We start from the raw sequence: 19,751 nt of genomic DNA on the forward strand, positions 1-19,751 counted from the left end.
AATAAAAAATAAAGAAAAAATAACAATGAAATAGGTAGATGAAAGAATAAACAAGCAAATGCCTTAATTTTCATTAGCTATATGACCAAGATTCAGAATAAACTAATAAATTCTAAGCCAAACGTTGTTACAGTAAATCCTGTTCTGCAATTGTGAAATGAAAACTCTTACAAATATATTTAAACCTATTTCACCAAATCTGTATGGAGCCTCTATTACACCAAGTACTGTGCTAGGGATTTTTAATTATACTATTTGATGATACAACAGAACCATTCCCTAAAAACAAGCAAGCAAAAAGTAAAACAATGACAAAAGTATAACAGAAAAGAGTATCCTGCAGTAACTGAACTTTCCGATATATACTGTAATATCAAATCAATCACCCTTAGTATGTCTCATTTATTTTAAGTATTTACTCAGGTTTCATAGACTGAAATTCTAGAATGAAAAAAAAAATGTTGGCTTGGGTGACATTTAGGCTATTTATTACAGTCTAGCCAAATCACAGAAGAACCAGAGGGACAAAAGAGAACTTAATCTCAGATTTATGGTCACAGAGTTTTTCCACCCACATACATGCTTTAGTAATTAAACAGGGACACAAATCATCTTGAAATGGACCCATAGGGACAGCACATCAAATTGGGAAATGATGTGCACAGGAGTTGATGAGTAGCAGACTTAATCCAGACTGTAAAAAACAACAGAATAAACACGCAAAACACCAAACAATTTTCCAACGATGCCAAATTCCACCATCCATTCTATAAACACACAAGGAATAAAGAAAATGTAGATAGTAACAAGTAAATTCATCAGAATCCGAATGAAAATGAAAGAGTTAAATGACATGTCACTCGAACAAATTGCTCATTTACAAGATAAAAAAATCCAATTTAAATTTATTGTTAATACTGTCCTGAATAAATTTATAAAATGATTTCAGTTGACATGTTAAATGTTTATACAATATGACTGAGTAGCCGTTAGCCCATAAAGTCAAAGATACTAGAGAACTGATTCATGTGCCTCACATCAAGAGGTCAAAGGGGAAAGTAAGATAATCGCAAATGATATCTGGGCATCGGTTTATGGTTTTACAAATGACTTAGGCAAAGAATCCAGAGGCACTTACTTAACATGACAAAGAGAACTGTCATAAACCAACGGGCAAAATCACGCCTGAAGTATTGTCATTAAATTCAGGGACAAGGCAAGAATGCTCCATCACATCTGTTTGAAAAGTCTAGCCAATATAATGAGGTAAGAAACAGAAAGAAGTGTAACAAAAAAGTACTCATATTTCAAACGAAAGAAAATCAAATTGAAGGGAAATATGGAGAGGTGCTAAGAAAGAGTTATGCACAAGAATAGCTACTTTAACTGCAAAATTTTACGGTAACAACTGACCAGTAATAGGAGATTTGAAAATTCAATTGTGGTCTATCTACATGATAAAATATACGTGACAGGTAATTTTAGGAGAATTGTATTGAATGGGAAAAATTTCAATATGCAGTTTTAAAAATAAAAATTAGAGAATGCACTTTTGCTACATATTTACATATAATAATATACGCACTCACACACATAAAAACAGTAAGAGACAAAAACTATAATAGTTACTATATTTTCCTGTGCTATCTAAAACTATTAATGGATATATAATTTCCATAATGAGGAAAAGAAGCAAAAATTATTTTTAGAGAAACACTTGCAGATGGAAATCAGTAAAAACTTTTTATTTTTGTGTGTGTGAGGAAGATCAGCCCTAAGCCAACATCCGATGCCAATCCTCCTCTTTTTGCCGAGCAAGGGTGGCCCTGGGCTAACATCTGTGCCCATCTTCCTCTACTCTGTATGGGACACCGCCACAGCATGGCCTGACAAGCGGTGCGTCAGTGCACGCCCGGGATCCGAACCCGCGAACCCCGGGCCGCCGAAACGGAGTGGGCGCACTTAACTGCTTCGCCACCGGGCAGGCTCCAGTGAAGACTTTTAATGGTTACCCTTGAATTAAAGGTATCTGGACAGTTTTAAGATAAAAAAATTATGAAGGATAGTCTTAACCACACTTGGGTTGTCCATAAGGATTGGATATCCATTTAATTAGCTTAAATAAAGTGGGGGATTTATTGGAAGAATATAGGGATCTCTCTCCAAACCCAAGAATAGGGAGAACTGGGCCTCAAGAGAGACTGGAACAGGAACAAGCTGCAAGGAACCACCGTGGCTACTCCCTCTAACATTCCATCTGTTTCCTTCTGGGGCCATGCTGTATCTTGTCTCAGCTTCTGTCTGCACACCTTCCTCATCCACTCATCTTTACATGGACGGGATTCCTCTGGTTCTCTGTGCACAGTCTTAACTCTATATTCCCTACCTACTGGTAAAAAAAATCCACTCTCTCAGAGCTCTTTGTGCCCTAGCCCAAATTTCCAGAAGAAGGAGTATACACAATTCATCTCAACCTCTGGGTTGTCACCCTCCATCCACACAGAAAGGGACATCCTCCACAGGTGGGCAAGGGAGGGAGGAGGAGGATGGGTGTGGTTCTCAGTGAAAATAGTTGTTGACAGACATGGACTACACAAGAAATGAGCTACAAAGAAAAGAAAGAATTTATTGCTATGCCTAGATTTATCCAGTAGAAAAACTGTTTTGGAAATTTATCAGGTCAAATTGTCCTTCCAAAAAAACACCAAATGCCAGGAAACATGGTGTAGAGATTGGGAGAATTCAAGTGTAAAACTATTGCTGAGAAAGTAGAAAAATGTTATTTACGATTCAAAACTGTCAGGAAAGAGTTGATGTTGTTTTACTGGGAATTTTAATAGTCACTATGAAGGAAAAGTTTAGCGGGAGTTTAGAATAGATGAAAGACACAGAGAATCTAACCATTATATTGCAAATATTTGAGCTTCACAATAACCCAACTCTAAAACTCTTCAAAAAGCCAGATATATTTCAAATCAAATCTACTGACCCATGGGGGATTCAAAAGAATGGGGTTGAGGGGAGATTTTAAGTTCATGAACTTACTGTGCATTTTATTTGTTATAATGATCCTAAATTTATCAAAAAACACATTTAAGTGTGACACTTATTAGCATTCCAAATAAATGACATTTGGAAGTTTGTTTTGTTTTTCTTTTCTTTTCTTTTTTTTGTTTTGTATTTTAGTTTGCACAAATGACATCAATTACCATTAGAGAGCAAAAGATTCTGTATTTCATATCTCAAAAAAAAAACACCCTGAAATTAAACCCCAAATGATTTAGGGTTAAGTTTGCATAGATTAGAAGATTTATTATATGTATATACTTAAATAATCAATGACCATAGTAATATTTACATATGTTATCATTCAAAGATATTGTCTGCTAAAATTACATTGAGTATAATATAGTCTCTGGTGGATTAACCAATTATAATTAATTGCATGCTGCCACTTAAAACAGTGACAGTGTTCCTTAAATATGCATTGGATATATAAATGAATCTAGTTTATTACCTAAGGTACTTGAGGAAAGATTTTTCTAAGCATTGATGATCATGGAGCTAATTGCTAAAGTGAGGTGTTTTTACCCGAAGAAACTACTAAAATAGTCATAAGGGAGTTGTTTTTCTTTTTTTTCTTTTGTGAAATGGGATGGTACATGAAAAAAACAGGAATATTATGATGCAGGGGAACACTGAGTATCTCAGACTAGGATAAACCAAATTTAGTTGGAAGACCAACTTTTGTACTGAGGTTTGGCATACAAATTTATAAACTTAAGTTTATGCTGTATGATATTTTGAGACAAGAACTAGATGTACCTAGGACTAGAAAATTTGATTTTGCTTGAACCACATTTTTATTTTAATACAGGGTGTGAGCTTGAGTACAGACCTTGGATTAGAGGAATGTAAGAATTCAGAAAACTAGATAAATGAAGAAGACAGAGGCAGATCTGTTGCAAATAGAAGCTATGGTCTCCCACTGCCTCAGTGGCTTAGTCTCTGCAACGACTGATAGGGACATCTGTTAAGATACACGAGGTGGGGGATGCTGGCCAATGTAATTCTTCTGTATAAAAATGACATCTGAGAAGCAACTCCCTGAACTGAATGGGGTGAAGGGGGTGGGTGATAAGGGTGACCACTTGGGATTATCAGGCACTTTAGAGAGTGTCCATTCAAATGACAGTCTCCAAATGTTCACTATTCTTAGTCCTGTGTCTGTGCCACTCGGCCTTCTGCTTGGTCATCCGTATACCCAAGTCCTCTCACGGCTGCCCTCTCCGCCTCATGTCTTTGCAATGAACTTCACTGATGAGTATGTATCAGTGGGTCTTGCACCTACTAGATCTTCTAACAATATAGCACAGAGGCAGTATTACCTGGTGGTCAAGAATTTAGACTTCAGCCCAGACTGCCTGAATTTGAATTCCAGTATCTGGACTTACCAGCAGTGTAACTTCGGTCAAGTTACTTACATTCTCTGTGCCTCAGTTTCCTCATTTGTACTTCAGAAATAATAATAAGCTAACTGAGGAGGTTTTTCTGTCGCAAGGATTTAATGAATTCATACAGTGAAAGTGCTTAGAGTGGTACCTGACGAGTAGTAGTTACTCATTATCATTATTATGATTAGTAAAAGGAACTTTTAACATGTTGGTAGAATTTGTCTGTCAAGTAGATAAACCAATTACAATGAAAAAAACATTTCACTGAGAGCTGTGAATGAAAACAGGTAACTGTATTTGTGGAGGCTGACAAGATAGGATTAGGAAAAATTATGACTCTATAACCAATAACCATACAATTCCACCAGAGCCAAAAAGAGGTGATAATGTCTAGGGCAGAGGAGCAGAACAGTAACTACTTGAACCTGTGCTGTTATGAGGATGACATTACAGGAGTAGTTTAAGGGCAGCGCTGACAGAGACACGGAAGGGGGACAAAAAGCCAAAACGTCAGATGCCTGCACACTCCCTTCAAAACTCTCTGGATGGAGTTCTCTCCAAGGTGCTGGGGGTTTGCCTCCTTGTCCAGATTTAGGGGGAAAAAGTAGGGATTCACACGTGTCTGAGATTCTACTCAACATTTTATATTGCTCCCTTTGGAAAGTGATCTGAAAGGTGAATTTGCTAAAATTATGATAATTTATCATTTAAAAAGTCAAGCATCCACTGAATATTCCTTTGAGAAAATGTCACAACAATCCTTGTTTTAGTTTGAAAAAAAATCAGAGAAGCACAATACTATCCTTAATATATTAAAATTAAAAATACTAAATATACTAAGATATTTCTTTTCAAGAACTCTAAGGTTATAATGAATACCATTTTCTAGGTCCTGTAGCAGACAGAAAATCAAATAAGATGTGATCTCTATCCTCAACAGCAAAGGGGAGACAGATGTCTCTCCACATCTGGGGAAATGTTCTCTCTAGATAACAAGTGCTATGAAAGAGTAATATACATTTCCCTATAATTTCCTTATCTAATTAGATATGTCCACACAGTATTTCTCCACATTTGGGGAAAACATCAAATAGGTGAATACAGATTACTCTGCAAAATTCCTGCAAAGTAGACTTCAACTACCTCTGCCTATTAAATTCTGACATTAGGCCTCATGCCTTGAAACTATAGGAGAAACTACAGGAGGAAGAGGAAATTTTGAAAGAGCAAAAAGTGAACGGAAATAAAGAAAAAGTCACTGGTGCCCTCCGTGTTTGTGGACTACCAAATACTGGCCTGTGTGTGTTCCTGGGAGAACTCTCCATCTTTTCTCAGATCCCACTTCCAGTAGTACATCCAATAACTTCTTACTACTGGAATTGTCTTGCTTAGTGGGCAATAAAGGGACTCAAGCCCAGCTATTTTCCCTGGTCCTCCATCACCCACGGAAAAGTCACACATCCTTGCTTTGCCAAATGTTAGTAGTGCAGGCTGTTCCTCTGAGGCCCCCTTTCTGTCTGCAACAGTAGATACTGTCAATGCTCCCCAGCCACCTCCCCGCCCCCATATCCCAGTATCTGTAACTCTTTTCCCAAGGGCTTTCTTTGGTGCCTGGAGACCACTCTGTCCACTTGCAGGGGAGGTGAGAATGACAGAGAATGAATGTCCCCCAGGGAGCAACTCTCAACAGTGATTGATGGGAAATGGTCTACAAATACCCCAAATTCCACTCAGTTGTGATAATTCTAAGGCTTGAATTCTACACTGGTTCCCAGTGTTCCCCACTGGGATTAAGCACCAGTTACCGTTTCTGTTCTTGGTTCCCTTCCTTGACTCACATGCCCCCTCTCCTATCAATGTTTACTAGGACCACGTCCCAAATAAGCTACCTGCACTTGAATCCTCACCTCAGGTTGTGCTTCTAGCAGAACCCAAGCTGAAACACCGGCCATGTCTCTAGCTTGCTTTGTCTCCATTACATAGGCACAGGGGCAAACCAAGGCTTCCACCCAAGTAAATTTCCAACCAGTCTTAGAACACTGCTCTCCCCTTCACTTAGCTGCTGCAAGGGGAAAGCACTCCGTGAGGGTCAGGAGAGATCTGCCTTTCAATGTGAACACTGCTCTCCCCCGAAGCCAAAGATCCCAATGGCCGCTCTGTTTCTGTCTCTGGTTTTTTCCTGTTCCTCAGTTCTTGATGGTATAAACTTGAGCAGGGTGCTGGGTGGGAGCTGGGCGTGGGGGATGGTTGATTTTGTAGGACCTGTTCTGCACAGTAGCCATGAACTCTGAGGGAATGTATCATGCTTAATTGTTGGTGGCTCTCTTTAAAATGTGGAATACTCAGTGCTCATTAGTTTAAGCCATGGGTCCCGGCGCCAAATCTGGGACAAGAGAGAAAGTCTGACAGAAGATCCCATTGCAGATGACTATTTAAAATACAGATTTTCACTACTGATTAGATACACATAGCCTAAACTTTGGTATATTTATTGCTAGAAAATTCCAACAATAACTGCCTGGAATCATCACTTTTGGAACAACATTTAAAAGCCAAGTATGCATATTTTGAAGGAAATTGTGACTAAAAAGCAAGAAATTTTGGCTAGAAACAGTACTGTGAAAAGCACAAACAAATAAAAGTTGCTTAATTTCTTTCAAAGTCATTTGCAGATTCATTTGGAAAGGTAAAGCCTATAAAACAGGCTTGAAATGATGAGGCCGTATTTGCAGATATAGCTCAATTGGTGCATGTCAAAATGAGTGAGCCAAGTTGAAAGAGATGCCCTTATCAAAATACCCTATCAAACAAGACATCTGAATGTGCCTGAACTCTCTCCATCAGCAACAGCCAGTAAATAGATCGCCTTTTACTGCACAGAACAAAAATCACAATAAAAAATGAAGCTTGAGAGCTAGAGAAGGAGAATTAGTTGTGGAAAATGTCCATTGAGGTGACTACTGCATTTACATGTGATAACACTGGCGGATTAGAGAACATCTTTCCTCCCTGAGAATGTTCTTCGGTGAGTATTACTAGTCAGAGTAAGAGAGACTGACAGAGCAGTGGGTCAGCATCCCTCCCCATGTGTGACAAGCCAAAGGAGGGCCACGTTCATTCTCCTGACCTCTCAGCAAGGTGATGGAGCCAATTATTTCCACCATCTGCAGCCTCAGCACCCTGCTCTGTTTCACATCCTGGCCAGCTATCCAGGCTCCTCTCCTCAGTGAATACCTGCTGGGAGCCTGCCAAGCAGTGAAACAACCACTATCATCTGTGTGCAGATTTTTATGTATCTAGATTCTCAAGATCCAATGTGACACTAAGAGAGAGGAGAGGGACAGCTGGGTGAGTGACAGGGTCAGTAGGGTCAGTGCTTTCAACCCAGCTCAGTTTTCCTGTCCTGACAGACTCGATGCTAATAGTATGTGGCATTCAACAAAAAAAAGACTGGAATTGTTTCATTTCAATTTCCTGATAATAAGCTAAGGGGTCATTTTCTTTCTTAAAGCAGAGCTGTATTGTGGAATAGAATACAAAGTTCTCAAGAATATTTAAGACAAAAACTGAGATGTAAAAGGATTTTTACACTGGAGACCAATCACTTCAGGCTAAGCCTCCAGATGCCCCAAAGGTACATATTCAATCACCTGCGCCCAGGTAGACATCGACCTTTTACTTCCTAGTAAGCAATACATGTCCATTATAACTAATTTTTCAAATGCAGAAGAAATGGATATATTTAAATAGGTAAATATACTACCTGGAGATAACTACTGTTAATGTTTTGAAAATTTTCTTCCTAGTTTTCTTCTGAATGCATATATTTTACGAAATTGAACTTAGATGTACAGTTTCACATACCGATGGTAAACAGAGTTTCAGCTCATTTAATATATTTGCCCAATTTACTATGTCATTAAATAGTCTTTAAAAATACGACTTTATTGACTATAATATATTTCATTGTGGATATGTTATTTTACTAAATCTCCTTGAGTTGTTGGAGCTTGGCAGTTGCTGCCTCTAGTTTCTGTGTGGAATGTCAGCCTTCAGAGTTACCCTCTGGCCCTCCCATGGGAAGAGGGCTTCCTCAGCCCTCTCTCCCCCCTTCTCTTTGGCCTTTGGCTGCCAGGAAGGAGCCCATCTAAGTTTTAGAGGTAGGCTCCATGTTCCCAGCACTGCCTGTTCCTGGGGAGGCAAGTCAATCTCATTTAGAGATTCAGTATTAGGAAGCTGTGCACCTAAGCCACATTCTTCACATACTCCATTACCAATATCATCTTTGAAATTAACAAAAAAAAAAGAAACACTATACGGGCCAGCTCGATGGCGTAGTGGTTAAGTTCGTGCACTCCGCTTCAGTGGCCTGGGGTTGGCAGGTTCAGATCCCGGTTGCGGACCTATGCACCGCTTATCAAGCCCTGCTGTGGTGGCGTCCCATATAAAGTAGAGGAAGATGGGCACGGATGTTAGCCCACGGCCAATCTTCCTCAGCAAAAAGAGGAGTGTTGCCAACAGATGTTAGCTCAGGGCTAATCTTCCTCACAAAAAAAAAAAAAAAAACCCCAAACCCCACTATATTTTGCATTAGCAACCAGTATAACCAGTTGCGGCAGGATGGGCATTAAACAAAGAAGGCTAGTAGGAGCATTTCAGCAGGAATTAAGAAAACTCATGTCCCTCAAAATATATTTTATATACTCTAGCAATAATGTACAACTGGAAAAATATCCAACTTGGACTTTACTTATTACATGACTAAATAAATTTACTAAGTAAATTAACTCAATCATGTAATAAATCCTGCTAAAAACTTTCTTTAAAATGTTTCCTTCTATTAATCTTGTAAGAAGTTATTTTTTCCTTAATTTTGAATTGTATCTATTCACATGAAACAAGGTAGCTATCACTAATTCAACATATGCAGTCATTAGACGCCATTCTTAAGTTTATAGCTTTCACATGTACTGCAGCTATGAAAGAAATATATGCTCTTATTTGAGAAATCTTTATTGCTTAACTCATTATACAAATAAAACAGCAACTGCCTGAATTACCTCATGAGAAAGACAGATAGCAAAGACAACAAACTCTTTAAAAATCTTTTCATCAAGATTGATAGAAGAAATGCACCTAATAATGGGCTGCAGATTTCATTTTTCACCACTCTCATCCATTTCATGTGAAGCACTGTAACAACATTTATGAGCTACAAGGACAGCTCTCACAGAGTTTTTGTATCCACCATTGGCTTCCAAACCAGAGCAGGTTATTGTACGTAAGCAGATTCTATGCCAGAAATCCATTGTTTATATGGCCTGGGGAGCTTTAGAGAACAGTCTTAAAAATCTATGGGACAGGGAGAGACAATACAGAACAAGAAACTCCTTTTAATGTAGAGGTCTCTTAACCTGACAGCTTACTCTAGAAAAGCCAAAGAAGCACCATGTTTTTCTGAGAAATGTTAATTTGGGTTTACTAAATTAACAATAAAATATTGATTTTATTTTGTAGTACACATTTTTTCCCCATCACTCTCAGTATAATCTTTTATTTGGGAGTGAATGCCATATTATTTTAAAGGCTTCTGGTTCCTGGGAAACTAACATAGGAGGTTTGTTTTGCCAGGATTTAAATGGATTGCTCTGGAACTTGGATAGTTTTTACTAACAGAAGTATAATCTAGCACAAGGACTAAGATATTTTTTAGTTAGGCAAGGTCGGAGCCTTCCATCTTGAGCTGGGTCAGGCCAGTGCCATTTGAGGAAGAAATGAAGTGGGATTTCCAAACATTTCCCTGGTTAGACACATGCTCTTCCTGACACACTGGTATGGCAAAGACTGTTCGTTACTTCCTTGGCATCCATCCTCTCCTTCCTCTTCAAATGTGGGCATGAGATCAAGTTTTCCCCAATGAGATCTAGGTGGAAATATTGTGTGGATTGCCACAGAGTCTCCTTAAAGAGCGATGTGACTCTTTGCCCTTTCCTCCTCCCTGGGGTCTGGAATAAGCCCCTGATGGTAGGAGCTCCAACAGCCATCTTAGACCATGAGGTGAGCTGAAGATGGTGGAGCAGAGAGCTGAAAGGAGAGACTCTGGATCCCTGAAGACATCATACAGCTGCCACATTAGAATTTTCTACTCAAGACAACTTGAGAGAGAAACAAATGTTTATCGTGTTTAAGCCAGTGGTACTTTAGATTTTTCTATTACATCCAGCTAAAATTAGTCTGAGGTAATTCATGGGTTAAAAAGGAAGCTCAAAAGACAAACTAGAAGGGATTATACCATCTCAGGCTCTGCCAGTGATTGGTCCATGTTAGACCATGGAATAGCAATCAAGGACCACAAAATGAAACTCCAAGTGCCAGGTGGGGACTCTAATGAATTGAGAGAAATCACACCCAGAATTGCTACATATTCTAATTTGTCAAGAGTAAGCCAAAAAGTCAGATTTTTAAAAAATATGATCTACTGATTTTAAAATGTCTGCTAAAATTAAAAAATATATATTGCGTGTGTGTATATGTATATATATATTTAAAAATGCACATAAATACACACAAATGTGTCTCTCTGTGTGTTTATATATATTTATATCTCCAATTGAAATGCACCCATGGGATGAATATGGCCTGAAAGCCATGGTTTACGTCCTCTAGGTTAGACTGTTTGGCTTTATATCTTATGTAACACTTTCACAGCTCTGGAAATGGAATGCCCCACTTCTTCCTGACTTTTGATACAACTCAAGACTCGAAGGTAATATAGTAAAATGTGAGTGAGGATGGGGAATAGGGAGGAGGGGAGGAAAAAGACCAGATAAGGAGTCACAAGACTGGATTGACTCTATCTTTAACATTGACTTACCTATGTGATTAGCATTTAGTTATCTAATCTGTCCTAGAATCTGATGCCTTTCTGTAAATCTGATTCTGTAAAATCATAATATGAAAGCACTTTGTAAATTACAAATCACTTTATAAATTAAAGGTATCTCTGGTCAAGAATGAATACATTTAATAATTCCACTTTGTGGCCACTCTTAAGAGAAATCCTCTCTGAGCACATTTGTATCACAAAGACATTGAGGGGCACTTTTCTGTCCTTTGACTGCAGAAGTGAAGTAGGACAGAGCAGTCTACAATCTCTCTATAGCTAAGCATTCACAGCCTTTGACCAAGAGTTCTCATGATGCATTTCAACCAAACATAATTTAATACTGGCAGCCAAAATGATAAATGTCTTTAACAGTAGCTGTAGGTATAAATTCTTATTACATACCACAATGTCCTGAATGCTGGGAAAAATAAAACTAATAAATAAAATACATGTACATGCTAGATAAAGAAGAAATTTGAATTCAATATTTGAGAATTATTTGCTCTCTCTCTCTTCAAATGAAGAATTTTAGTACCATTTTTGCCTGGGAAATATACATGAGGTCTGGATCTATTTTATGCACTGGGAATTCACTCATTCACACTTCTAAAGTTCTGATGGGATTACAAAAGAAGTTCCTATGTAAGACCAAGGCAATATGAGAATTGTTTAAAAGCTTAAGAAGCATAAAAGAGAGAATGTTTCCAGAGGTACATTCAGAAATATATCTTTTCAGATGTGGAGAAAAGGGAACCCTCATACACTGCTGGTGGGAATGCAAACTGGTGCAGCCACTATGGAAAACAGTATGGAGATTCCTCAAAAAATTAAAAATAGAAATACCATATGATCCAGCTATTCCACTTTGGGGTACTTACCCAAAAAACATAAAAACACTAATTTGAAAAGATATATGCACCCCTATGTTAATTGCAGCATTAGTCACAATAGCCAAAACTTGGAAGCACCTAAGTGCCCATCAACAGATGAATGGATAAAGAAGATATGGTGTATATATATGATGGAATACTACTCAGTGTAAAAAAAGATGAAATCATACCATTTGTGACAACATGGATGGACCTTGAGGGTATTATGGTAAGCGAAATAAGTCAGATGGAGAAAGTCAAATATCATATGACTTCACTCGTACATGGAAGATAAACAAACAAATGCCTAGATACAGAGAACAGATTGATGATTACCAGAGGAGAAGAGAGTGGGGGAAGGGTGAAAGGGGTAAAGGTGCACATACGTATGGTGATGAAGGGAAACTAGACTTTCGGTGGTGAACATGATGCAGCGCATACTGAAGCCAAAATATAATGATGTACGCCCGAAATTTACACAATGTTATAAACCAACGTGACTGCAATAAAATAAATTTTAAAAAACAAATATATCTTTTTGGCATGGAAAAGAACTTAGCTTCTGCAACAGTGAGCAATTCTTGACATCTAAATCATGCTCTGAGTTTGGAACAGCTGAATCCACTGCAGATGACTCGCCCACGCCTTTCTATAGGAAAGGAGAACCCAAACTTTCCTTATTCCTTTAGCATTTGGGCCATGAGAAAGACTACTACAAAGGTTATTATCGGTTTATTGTATTAAAACAAAATGGTCCTAATTTTATTCATCAGAGTTTTAATCTAGTGGCATCTCACACATCTCCAGGTTTTATTAAAAAACTTAAAAGTAAATACTTTCTTCCCATGAGGCTGAGAGAGCAGATTACTCTCCGGGTAAAGGTGTGAACATGTACCAGTGTGGACATATAATGATGATGCTCTTTCCTTGAAGCAAGGAAGAGCTTCTGTCTATCTATTCCCAGTCTTCTGGCCATCTAAACCTCAGATTTTTGGTGAGAGAGCACATTCCTCACCAGAGGATCACATTTCGGAACTCGGGAACAATGAAGAAAGTGGAAATTTTTTTTCAAAGGAAGCTTCATGCTATATTTGTTTAACAGATATTTAGCCAAAATGAAGTGGGAATGAGGGGCTCTGATTTTAGTCTGACATGAAAGGCTTAGGAGATGGAGAGTCTTGCATTCATAGTGGGGTCAATCCAAAATATGCAGTCTAGGAAAAGCAATACATAAATACATGGTGAGGAGAAAAACTGGGAAGAAGGGTCGTTATGAAACAATCATTCCCTGGAAAGGAACAGCTGAAGAGCTTTCGGTTAATTTTGCAAAAGATTTTCATGGAATTAAGTTCAAGGTGCCAACTCTTTCCCCCATTCTATTGATTGTGTCTCTGGAAGGATCTGTGCTAACTCCAGATTTCCTTTAGTCTTTGTACTCCTTGATGAGTGCTAGGGGGTGGTGTGTAAAAAGAAAAGGTCTACTCTGCAATTTATCCGTTCAAATACAGTGTGACAATAGTGTTCATGCATATACTCTCTATCCAGTTGTACAATCCCAACACCAAATTAAAAAATGAAGCAACACTGTTATCCTTTTTGTTTAGTCAATCACATGTGCTGAAAGATAACAGCAAATTTCATGCTGGTAAAAGACATTCCACATCTTGAGATTTTACATAAGAGGAGTAAGATGTCTGAATTGTGAGGGGCAGCTGTGCACTTGCAAGCATGTATCTATGTGTATATTTGTGTATGTGTCTGCCTGTGTTTGTGTCTGTATATAGTTGTGTGGGCATTCAGTTTCTAATGGAAAAGTTTTGAAAAACTAATTTTTCTGGGGAAAGTGATTAATAACCTCAAAAATGTCCTTACGATTTTCATTTTCACATAAAGGTCAGACCACAATCCGTTCCAATATTACCGTTCTGCACACACGTGGGAATATGAGGAACTGTCTCATTTCCCTGATGAAACGTGTAAGTTTCACATCCACACCCAAACTACACAGCTTACCTTTTTCAAACTCATTCTGAGAGGAAAGACATTTAACTGATCTCTATGCAAAAAATTCACATTCAAACCTCCACTAATGCCATTTCTAAACACTGGTCATCCTCTGTTAATTTTCTCCAAATATTGTATTTTAATTATACCTAAGAATGCTCATCAGAAGTTTGGGAAAGTTACAATAAAGACATGTAGGTTTCCAGGTTAGACAGGGACTGAGTCCAGCTGACCCTCTCCTGCACCTTCTCGTAACCCAACCAAAATAAGAAAAGAAAAATAAAGTCAAGAGGACATTCAGTTAACACAAACTTCTGAGAAATCTCTGCTTGTTAGATTACAAATGGATCCAGACTGAAGAAAGGCACTGGGAACCTTGTTGGCAATTCCCCTTTCCAAGACAGGATGTAGTATTTGGAAGGAGAAAACTGAAGACAGAGTGGGTCTTGAGGCGAGCAGTGCATACTCAACTCATTACCCATTTAACTATTTTGGATCAACAGTACTCAGAGGCCCCGGGCAAATCTGGCCAAACCAAACAGAGGAGCTGGTATATGGCAAGTCTTTCCCCAACACAGCAGAGTTCTTCTCTGATGGAGTGGGCAGGGACATCAGGAATAAGGCCAGCCACTGGGACCTCATGAGTACTTGGAGTGGAGGCCAACAGAGCACTGGGTCTGCAAAACTGAACCCTGCCCGGTGCAACTACTTCAATAAACAGAGAGCATCTTTAAGGTGTCATTTCATCTCTTAAAGGTAAAAGCCTTCCAAACTTCATAGGAAATGAAAAAAAGCACAAATGAAAAGTAGATTCAATAGAGTGATAAAATGATAGATGCTATCACCATAAACAAAATTAAAAGGCAAGTGAAACAGAGGGAAAAAAACACTTGTACTTAGAAGCAGAAAAGTTAATATCATTAAGATTTAAAGAGCATTCACAAATCAGTAAGAAAAAGAACCATCCTCAAATGAAAAATGGATAATAGTCTCAAAATATTTTAACAGACAGTCAAAAAAGAAGAGCTATATATGGCTAATAATAGATGAAAAAAAGTGTTCAGCCTCACTAATAAAGAAATACAATTTAAAGCGGGACTCCATTTTTCACATATAAAGTCAGGGTTGCATGCTCAAATGATACTAACCTGTGCTAGCTGCATCCTAGATGCTGATCCAGGCACTGCATATGGGAGTGCAATTTGGTACTAATTTTCTGCAGAGCAACTTGGCACATGTATCAAAGGCCTTAAAAAATAGGCCTAGTCTTGGATGCAATAATACCTACCACTTCAGAAATTTGCATTGAGGAAATTATTAGAGATACAGGCTAAGATTTAGTCACACAGTGCTGTCTGTAACAGCCTAAATGTATAATAATTGGTAATTATGTAATAAAAATAAGGGCACATTCCACACAGTGGAATACTATGTGGCCATGAAAAAATGATAAAGTGGAAAAGTATTTCTTATTATGGCAAGAAGACTGAAAATATGGTAGATAGAAAGTCAAGTTATAAAAGAGAATCTACAATATGATCCTTTTTTGGGTAAACGTTATTTATGCATGATATATGTACACGTATGAAAACATATCTATTACCTAGACAACTGCAAAAAGTCAAGAATGGTATATACCAAAATATTACAATGTATTTACAGGAAATTTTTCTGATTATTTTATTTATACAATAAACACTTATTATCAGTAAAATAAAACGTATTTAAAAATAAAAAAAAAGTGAATCAAAGAGACTTAAACAAGAATCCAGATACAGAAGACATATTCCAAAAATCAACAATATTTCTATACATCAAGAATAACTGCTTAAAATTTAATTTGAAAAGATGCCTTTCATGATAGCAATATTGAATAGAATATATTGAGGTCTAAATTTGGAAAATATATGCAGGATTTAATTATTAGAAACCTACAACTTTACTGAAGGATATAAAAAGAACTGGTTATAAACGGACATACTATATTTTTTACTTCAAAGGACTATTACTATAAAATGTAAATAATCCCCAGTTGAAATCAGAATCCTGGCTAGTTTCATTTGGAATACGTGAAAATGAATTAAAAATTCATATTAAGTAATAAATACATAAGAATTGATTTAAAAAGAATAGATAAGATAAAAGGAGAGAGAATTTGCCCTACCAGATATTTAAATATATTGTAAAGTTATAATAATTAAATCATTTTTGCAAAGCTTAAAAATAATAGATAATAGGATGGGATATCTATCATCCAGGATAATAAAAATTATTAGAAATCATTTTTTCCAGGAGGAGATCAAATACCCATAAACATTCAGTGTATGATAAAAGTGGCATTCAATTAAATTGGGAAAGGATGGATAGGCTATTAAGCAAATGACGCTGGAACAACTTGTTAACTACTTATTAAAAAATAAAATTAGACATCTTTGTCATACCATACACTAAAGTAACTTCCAGACAGGTTAAACTGTTAAATGGAAAACTATTTCTCCAACTTGGGAAATAAGAAGGCCATTCTAAGAGTATAAGCAAACATAGGATCTTAAAGACAATATTTGATGGATTTGAATATATAAAATTTAAATAATCCCTCTAACACCACTGCAATAAACAAAAGTAAAAGGCTTTTACTTATATGTGACTGGAAAAATATTTGCAGCATATACAAAAAACAGTTATTGGCCTTACTATATAAAGAGCTTTTACAAATCATTAAGAAAAAAAAAACCAAACATGTGCCATAATTGCAAAATGGGCAAAACTTATAACCAAGTTAACTATCAAAGGAAAAATACAAATGCCCAGTAAATGTCCTGGAAAATGTTCATCCTCAATAAAACTAAAAAATTTGGATTTGCTAAAGTGCTACCTCTAGTCACCTATCAAATTGGCAAAGATATTAAAAATAATAGTCCATGTTATTGGTGACCATGTGGCAAACTTAGTGCCATGATACTCTGCTGGTGGGAATGTAAATCTACACAACCCTCCAAGGGAGAATTGGACAACATATATCAAGAAGTTTATGTTTATTTCCTTTAATTCAGGAACTTTATAGAAATTCTCCCTAAAGAAGAAATCAAAGGGGTCCACAAATATTTGTGTTTACTCTAACTTAGGTAATAAAAAACCTAAGTGTCCAACAATAGGTGACTGGTAAAATAAATTATGTATCCATGGGTACATGTATTCAATGGGATAGTGTGCAACTAATGTAGATATATATTATATTAGATATATAATATAATAATGTAATCATTTCATGACACAAACGAAAAATGTAGCTACAAAACAGCAAGACACTAATTTGGTTAAAAGTATGCACAGATGTGCATACTGGGCAAATGTTCAACAACAACATGTAAACAGTGGCTTTTAAGGGTGATGGGATTGTTTTGTTTTCCTTTTCCTCCTTTTTGCTTCATTCATTCCACAAACATTGCTATTATGTGTCAGACATTTCCATATGTTCCAAATTTTCTTCAACTGAATATGTATTACCTTGTAATCAGAAAAAGTTAAATTTTGTAAAAGTCCATCATCTAAAGCTTCCTCTTTCAGATGCTAAAAATCTTGTAAAGGGCTCAGAGCAAAAATAGGAAGGGCATGCAATGAAATGCATATTGAAAGCATAAAATTATGTAAAAGAGAATTGGGGAAATACTCAGGTCATTTCACGACTTACCTTTAGAGACACTTCATAAAACATACTCACCTGTTCCAGCTTGGACACGGTCTGTCCCTACAAGCGTGAAGGTGAACAGCATCTTAAGGACCCCTTCCTAAGAGGGTCCTTAAAGAAGACCACTTAAAGAGCCTGACATCTCGCTAAGCGTTTAAAAGTCATCATCCCATGGGGCCCCCACAACAATAGGAGGGTAGATATGAGGGGGATTTTGTGGATGGGGACGCTTGACTTGGGGAGGTTGTGGCTTGCCCAAGGTTGAGAGAAGGGCAGGCGGTGGCGGGTGGGAAGGCCCGGGGGGCGAGGGCGGGGGTCGGGGAGGGGCGGGCGCCTTACCGCGGCTTGCTGGAAGGCGCCCTTGGTGTAGGTGCCGCCGCCGCGGTAGGTGATGGCCGGGATCTCTTGGCTGAGCAGCGCGCACTTGTGCTGGTGCGCGCGGCGGGAGGAGATGTAATCGACGCGCGGCACCACGTTGTTCTTGGACGAGAAGGTCACGATGGCCACGCGCGTGGCCGTGGGCACCACGGGGAAGTCGGACAGCAGCTTGCGGACGAACTTGAGCTCGCTGAGGAAGTTGCCTTGGCCCACGCTGGACGACTCGTCCACCAGGAAGACGAGCTCCAGGCGCTCGCTGAGCTCCCGCAGCCGCCGCACGCGGCGCCGGAACGCCTGGCCGAGCCGCTCCACTTTGCTCTCCGCCGCGTCCTCGCCGGGCGCGGGCGGCGCGGGCAGCCGCCCCGGGGCCCCGGGCGCGGCCTCGGGGAAGAGGCGGAAGCTGAAATTGCGCGACGGGGACATCTGCTGAAAGGTCGCCCAGCCCGAAACGAGCGCCAGACCCCAGCAACAAAAGGCCAGGCGCGGCCACATCGCGCTGGAGACGGAGCGGCCGCCCCGGCGCGGAGAGACGCTCGGCGGCCGGGCTCGCAGAGGGGCGTGCGCGGCGCGGGGCGCGGGACGGCGGCCGCGAGCCTCAGCGCCCTTTCATCTGACACTGGGGACACAATCCAGACTCCTCCGGCAGCTCGGGGACTCGGGAGGCAGCGGCGCGCGCTCTCTACCCCTCTCGCGCTCCTCTTTTTCCTTCCCTCTCTCCTCCTCCTCTCTCTCCCTGAAGCCTATAAAATCTTTGAAGGAAAGGGGGCAGTCAAGAAAAATCTCCCGCTTCCCTCCGTCTCTTCCTCTTCCTCCTCTCTCTGTCTCTCCCTCTCCCCTCTCCTCTATCTCTGCCTCTATCTCTCTCCTCCCCCTCTCATTCTCCTCCCGGGATGTAGCCAAAGACTCGGAGATTCCATGACACCAGAACCCCGCGTCTGTCAGGCTGTCAACATTCCCGCAGCAAGCGCACCAGCGCCGGAGCCCTGATTGATCCCATATGTCTGGCAGGAGCCGCAGAGGAATTCACTGGAGATGGATCCAGATACCGAGAGTGCCACAGTAATTGGAAACACTTTGTAGAGGAAAACACACACGGACTGGCCAGAGTTGAAAGCATCCTTTGAAAACTGCTTGCTCACCTTTTGTGTCTCTTTTTCCCCCTTCGGTGCCCCAAAGGCCTCACCAAATAGATGTTTGACTTTCCTGGTGGGGATTTCTGATCAGTGGGGTGCATGAATGTCTAGGCTCTTGAGGGCCCCCTCAGATCACACCATATAGGGGTTGCATCTACCCCTGTGCAACCCATAGGGATGGTTTGTCATGGTGCATCTTTTATGCATTTATTTATTCATCCATTTATTCATTCCTTCATTCATTAAACAAATATTTTTGAGTGCCTATTATGTGCCAGGACACCAGGAATATGGGGAGGAGTGACAATTGACATGGATCTTGTCCCCAAGGAACTTACA

General features: G+C 39.2%; 1 protein-coding gene across 2 annotated transcripts in view; it reads right to left on the reverse strand.

Moving 5' to 3' along the window:
- Window positions 1–19,076, reverse strand: part of SVEP1 (sushi, von Willebrand factor type A, EGF and pentraxin domain containing 1) — a 179,869-nt gene extending 160,793 nt beyond the window's left edge. For both annotated transcript variants that reach the window (XM_058523756.1, XM_058523755.1), the window contains exon 1: window positions 18,241–19,076. In XM_058523756.1, coding sequence (XP_058379739.1) covers window positions 18,241–18,771 — 531 coding nt within the window. In that variant the 5' untranslated portion in view covers window positions 18,772–19,076. The remainder of the gene's footprint in view (window positions 1–18,240) is intronic.
- Between the last annotated feature and the right edge of the window lie 675 nt (window positions 19,077–19,751).

The sequence above is a fragment of the Diceros bicornis genome, chromosome 28 (assembly GCF_020826845.1).
Source record: "Diceros bicornis minor isolate mBicDic1 chromosome 28, mDicBic1.mat.cur, whole genome shotgun sequence".
NCBI classification, from domain to species: domain Eukaryota; kingdom Metazoa; phylum Chordata; class Mammalia; order Perissodactyla; family Rhinocerotidae; genus Diceros; species Diceros bicornis.